This window comes from Dipodomys ordii, unplaced genomic scaffold, assembly GCF_000151885.1.
Source record: "Dipodomys ordii isolate 6190 unplaced genomic scaffold, Dord_2.0 Scaffold357, whole genome shotgun sequence".
Taxonomy (NCBI): domain Eukaryota; kingdom Metazoa; phylum Chordata; class Mammalia; order Rodentia; family Heteromyidae; genus Dipodomys; species Dipodomys ordii.
Genome location: NW_012267573.1, coordinates 175812 through 180494, shown reverse-complemented (window position 1 = coordinate 180494; position 4683 = coordinate 175812). Strand labels below are relative to the sequence as shown.

The following is a 4683-nucleotide window of genomic DNA, read 5'->3' as shown; positions in this document are numbered from 1 at the left end:
GCTCAAGGCTAGTACTGGACCACTTGAACCACAGCACCACTTCCTATTTTTTTCTTTATTAAACATATTAAATTTTATTTCAAACTAGTTTCAATTTTTCAGTAAGAGCTTTGGATAATTACTTTTTATCAGAGGTCAGAAAATAATATAAGCTATCAAATACTGCAGTGACTAAAATGACTTGGGTATGCATTTAGAAAAGCCATGTTTAATAGACAAAAATTCTAGTATTATTGCTTAATAAGTATGACTTAACTCCTTGGGAACTCATCAAAATAACCAGAATTTTTAGTTTGCACCAACTTGTTGACCACAAACATGTTGAAACTTGTGATATCAGTACATGAGTCAAAAACTTAATAAAACCTAGTGCTATACATAAGTTAGCAGATTATCTTATGACATTTTAGCTTTTCCACAGCTCTAGTTAGCATTAAAAAAAAAACACAAAAACGAACACTAAAATTGTAGTATTTGGCATTTTTGGTACAAGCTTTAAAAAAGTGTTATTGGGGGCTGGGAAGGTGGCTCAGTGGTAGAGCGCTTGCCTTGCATGCATGAGGTCCTGGGTTCGATTCCTCAGCAACACATAAGCAAAAAGAAAAAAGCCGGAAGTGGCGCTGTGGCTCAAGTGGTAGAGCGCTAGCCTTGAGCTGAAGAGCTCAGGGACAGCGCCCTGGCCCAGAGTTCAAGCCCCACGACCGGACCGAAAAAAAAAAAAAGTGTTATTCAACACCTCATCTAAGAAAATGGTGGTGTTCAAAAATACAAAAACTGTTACATCCAGTAGATATTTTACAGTCAAAATAATAAATCTTTTGGAAAAAATGCATAATATCTTCATAACTAACAGTTGTCTCAAAGACTAACAGAAAAATGCAGAAAAATAGATGTTCCCATTCATATCATTTTGCTTTGAAAAATCAGAAATTACGCCGTTAGCAAAAATTTTAAAAATATGATTAATACACTGCATGTCTTGAAGCCAAAACAAACTTTACCTCATAGAGAGCAATTTTGACTTGTACATTCCTAGTATCCTTGGTCTAGAAGGCCCAATTTTAAGCCATTATTTAAACGGAGTGCATATGTAAATTGATCATTCTCCACAGGATGTTTGACTTCATTATATCACCTGCAAAATGGCAAATCATTAAGTCATTGATAAAGAATCTGTACTGTAAGTATTCCTTTTCTGAAATGCTTGGGACCAGAAGTGTTTTAGTTCAACATCATATTCATTGCCATTTCACATAGCCTAAAGGCAATTCCATACAATATTTTTAGGGTGTCTGTGTTTTGAATAAAACCCCTTACAAGGTCAAGTGTGGAATTTTCATTTGTAAATCATGTCTACACAAAAGTTTCAGATTTTGGAATATTTGTGATTTTGTATTTTCAGATTAATACAATGTACTTATGTCAAAACTAAACGTGAATATTGAGGTTAGAACATGAATCTTCTACATAATCAGATTTAATTTACGAAATAATTCTATGATGAAATTAAAACAATGAGTCCAAAGCTGCATAATGTTCCAAATGATTCTCCTCTAGGTGCAGAGCTTGTTCACTCCTTCATTCCTTTAGTTATTTAGCTTTTGCAATATTTTCTTGTTTTTGTTTGTTTTGCTCCTCCTCTCTGGCTTCAATCATCTTGACCAATTTCCAGGATGGGAATAGTGTGGTGAGAGCCCAAATAACTGTTGTAAGAAAACCATAAGGCTCCTTTGCAGCCCATTCCACAACATACTCAGCCCAAGCCTTTATGTGAAACATCTTCATAGCCGTCTTAGGAAACTTAAGTTTGAGTAGTAGTCTCTAATTTAGTCCTGATATTATCAGTGAGCCAATCACAATTTCCCGTGGTTGTCGTCTTCTTTTGTTCTACCATACACTTCTGAGCAGTTTAAATTCACTAGACCAAGTAGGAAGGGCTGCAATGAAAGTCTTCAGTGAATCTGACAACAGACACAATAGAAACTGAGTATAATAAATGTAGAAAGACATTTAGCCAGAAGTTATATTCCAACTGGTATCAGAGACCTGGAGAAATGACAAAATTTCTGTAAATGAAAACATTAGAGGAAGCTTCAACCTGAGGTAACCTTCAGCAAGCCTTAGAAGACTCACATGGGAAAGAAACAATGCAGAAAAATCTTTGTAGGAAACCTCTGTGAATTATACAGAAAAATCCTTAATGGCAAAGGTAAGTGAGTTCTAATGGGAAACCATTTTTTACACTCACTAAACCAACATTTCTCATCCTTTCCTTGTGTTGAATAGGGATGATGTAACTGAAGTTTATCCAAAAGATTTGGATACAAATGATGCGCATTAATTACTTACAAGCTTGTCAAGTAATTAAGATAGTAAAGTTGTTGACTTGTGTCTTTTATAATTAGGAATAGTTTTTCAACATATTTTATAAATTCTTCTCAGAAATAAGAGGTCCAGCCCTTTGAGATTGGAGTCAGATTATCTCAAGGTGGTTTGGGGAACAGTATCTGGGGAAAGACTGTTGTGATTTAAGCCAAGACCATGAGAGCATCAATTTCTCCATTGCTCCCCTAAAGTTTCCCACTGTATATGTGATCCATATGAAATAACAGAAATGATACATTATTCCCAGTTCAGCTTTTGATGGAAGATCTTTATTACAAAATTTGCACAGGAGCCGGGTGCCGGTGGCTCATGCCTGTAATCCTAGCTACTCAGGAAGCTGAGATCTGAGCATCTCTGTTCAAAGCCAGCTGGGGCAGGAAAGTGCCTGAGACTCTTACCTCCAATTAACCACCAGAAAACCGGAAGTGGTGCTGTAGCTCAAGTGGTATAGCACTAGCCTTGAGCTGAAGAGCTGAGGGACAGCGCTCAGGCCCAGAGTTCAAGCCCCACAACCAAACAAAAAAAATGTGCACAGGACTAATCACCTTTTGTCCTGAAGTTCGTGAAACATTCAGAAACATTCAAGTCCTCCATTTTGAACTCAAAGCCTAGGCATTGTCCTGAAGCATTTCTTTTTTTTTTTTTTAGTATTGAACGAATGGTTTATATTTGGCATCGCATTTCTCTTTCCTGAAGCATTTTTGCTCAATGCTAGTGCTCTACCATTTGAGCTACAGCTCCACTTCTGGGTTCTTCGGTGGGCAAATAAATACAAGAGTCTTAAGCATTTGGTTTAGGATGAGTAACCCCAAAATGACTGCAGTGCTTACTTTATATTGAATTAACCTCTGGTGATTCGTTCTTATCCCATTCTGTTGTTCTGCTGAGTGAGTTATAATAAAACACCAGTGTGGATTAAGTGAAGAGCCTGTCTTTCTTCAGCTTCCTGAGGATAGTTGCCCCAAAACATAAGACATGGTTTTGTTAAACATAATGCGTGGCTAATATAAAAATTTAGAAATGTGGAAAAAATGAGGACTAAAGCTAGTTAGAAGCTGGTTACAGAAATCAAGGGATGAGAGAGACAAGTAGAGGTAGAACTATGATAGAAATTTAGTGTAAAATTCAGATAAAAAGGGATCCTTGTCACTTTCTACTGCATAGGTAGGTATACATATAGTATTTTTATCTACAACATTATGTTGCATGTTTTCATTGTGCAGTGACTTCATATCCAACACCTGGAACACATATATTTCTTTGTGATGAGAAGAAGGCTGTCATTTGCAATCTCTTGAAAGGCCAGACAGAGAAAGACATTGAACGATCTCACACAAAAATGGAAGCTAACAGAAATAGAACCAACTTGTGACAGAAGTTGAGAGTAGAATAGTTGTTACAAGAGACATGGAGAGATTGGTCTATGCCTTCAGAATTCTCTTTAGGATTTTGGTTGACTTCCTGCTTTGGTCAAATTGACCCAAGAGGGAATGTGCTCTTGAAGATTTTGCTTAAACATTACAGAGTGGTTAGGTGGACAAACGCCCTCACTGAGAAGAGGTCATGTAGGAAGAACAGATCACACAGAGAGAATGGTGACAGAAATCTCAGGTTGGGGACTGATATCCTGGTTTTAAATCCAACATGGAAATAATACAATGTACAGATTACTCTCTGCCAAAGATCCACATTTGGAATTGTGGAAATGTTATCCCTGCCCAAGTTACTCAACTTGGTAAACCATGAGAAAAGGCAGCTGGTCCCTAACTCTACTTTTATCTAGTTAAATAATTTGTAACTCCTAGATTTTTACTGTTTCCTGTAATCTCCACCCTGCCGTAAGGGAAGGACAGAGCAAGAATTGAATGTAAGAGTTTTTTTTGTTTTGTTTTGGTCGGTCATGGGGCTTGAACTCTGGGTTTGGGCGCTGTCCCTGCACTCTTCAGCTCAGGGTGAGCTCAATACCTCTTGAGCCACAGTGCCACTCCTGGTATTAGTGTGGTTTAGTGAAGATAAGAGTCTCACAGACTTTCCTGCTCGGCTTGGCTTTGAACTGCAATCCTCATATCTCAGCCTCTTGAGTAGCTAGGATTATAGGCGTGAGCTACCGGCTCTCGGCTAAAGTAAGAGATTTTTGTTTTTTTTAAAAAAATTTTATTTTTTATTTTTTTTAATCCGATCGTGGGGCCTGAACTCTGGGCCTGGGCGCTGTCCCTCAGCTCTTCAGTTCAAGGCTAGCGCTTCACTACTTGAGCCACAGCGCCACTTCTGGCTTTTTTTCTTTTTCTTTTTTTTTTT

At 37.6% G+C, this 4683-nt stretch overlaps 1 protein-coding gene across 1 annotated transcript; it reads right to left on the bottom strand.

Moving 5' to 3' along the window:
- Positions 1-1590: 1590 nt before the first annotated feature.
- On the bottom strand, positions 1591-1806 carry LOC106001674 (small integral membrane protein 15-like). Its single transcript, XM_013036700.1, has one exon. It carries the CDS (start codon positions 1783-1785, stop codon positions 1591-1593), a length of 195 nt encoding a protein of 64 aa, XP_012892154.1. The 5' UTR covers positions 1786-1806.
- Positions 1807-4683: the final 2877 nt, after the last annotated feature.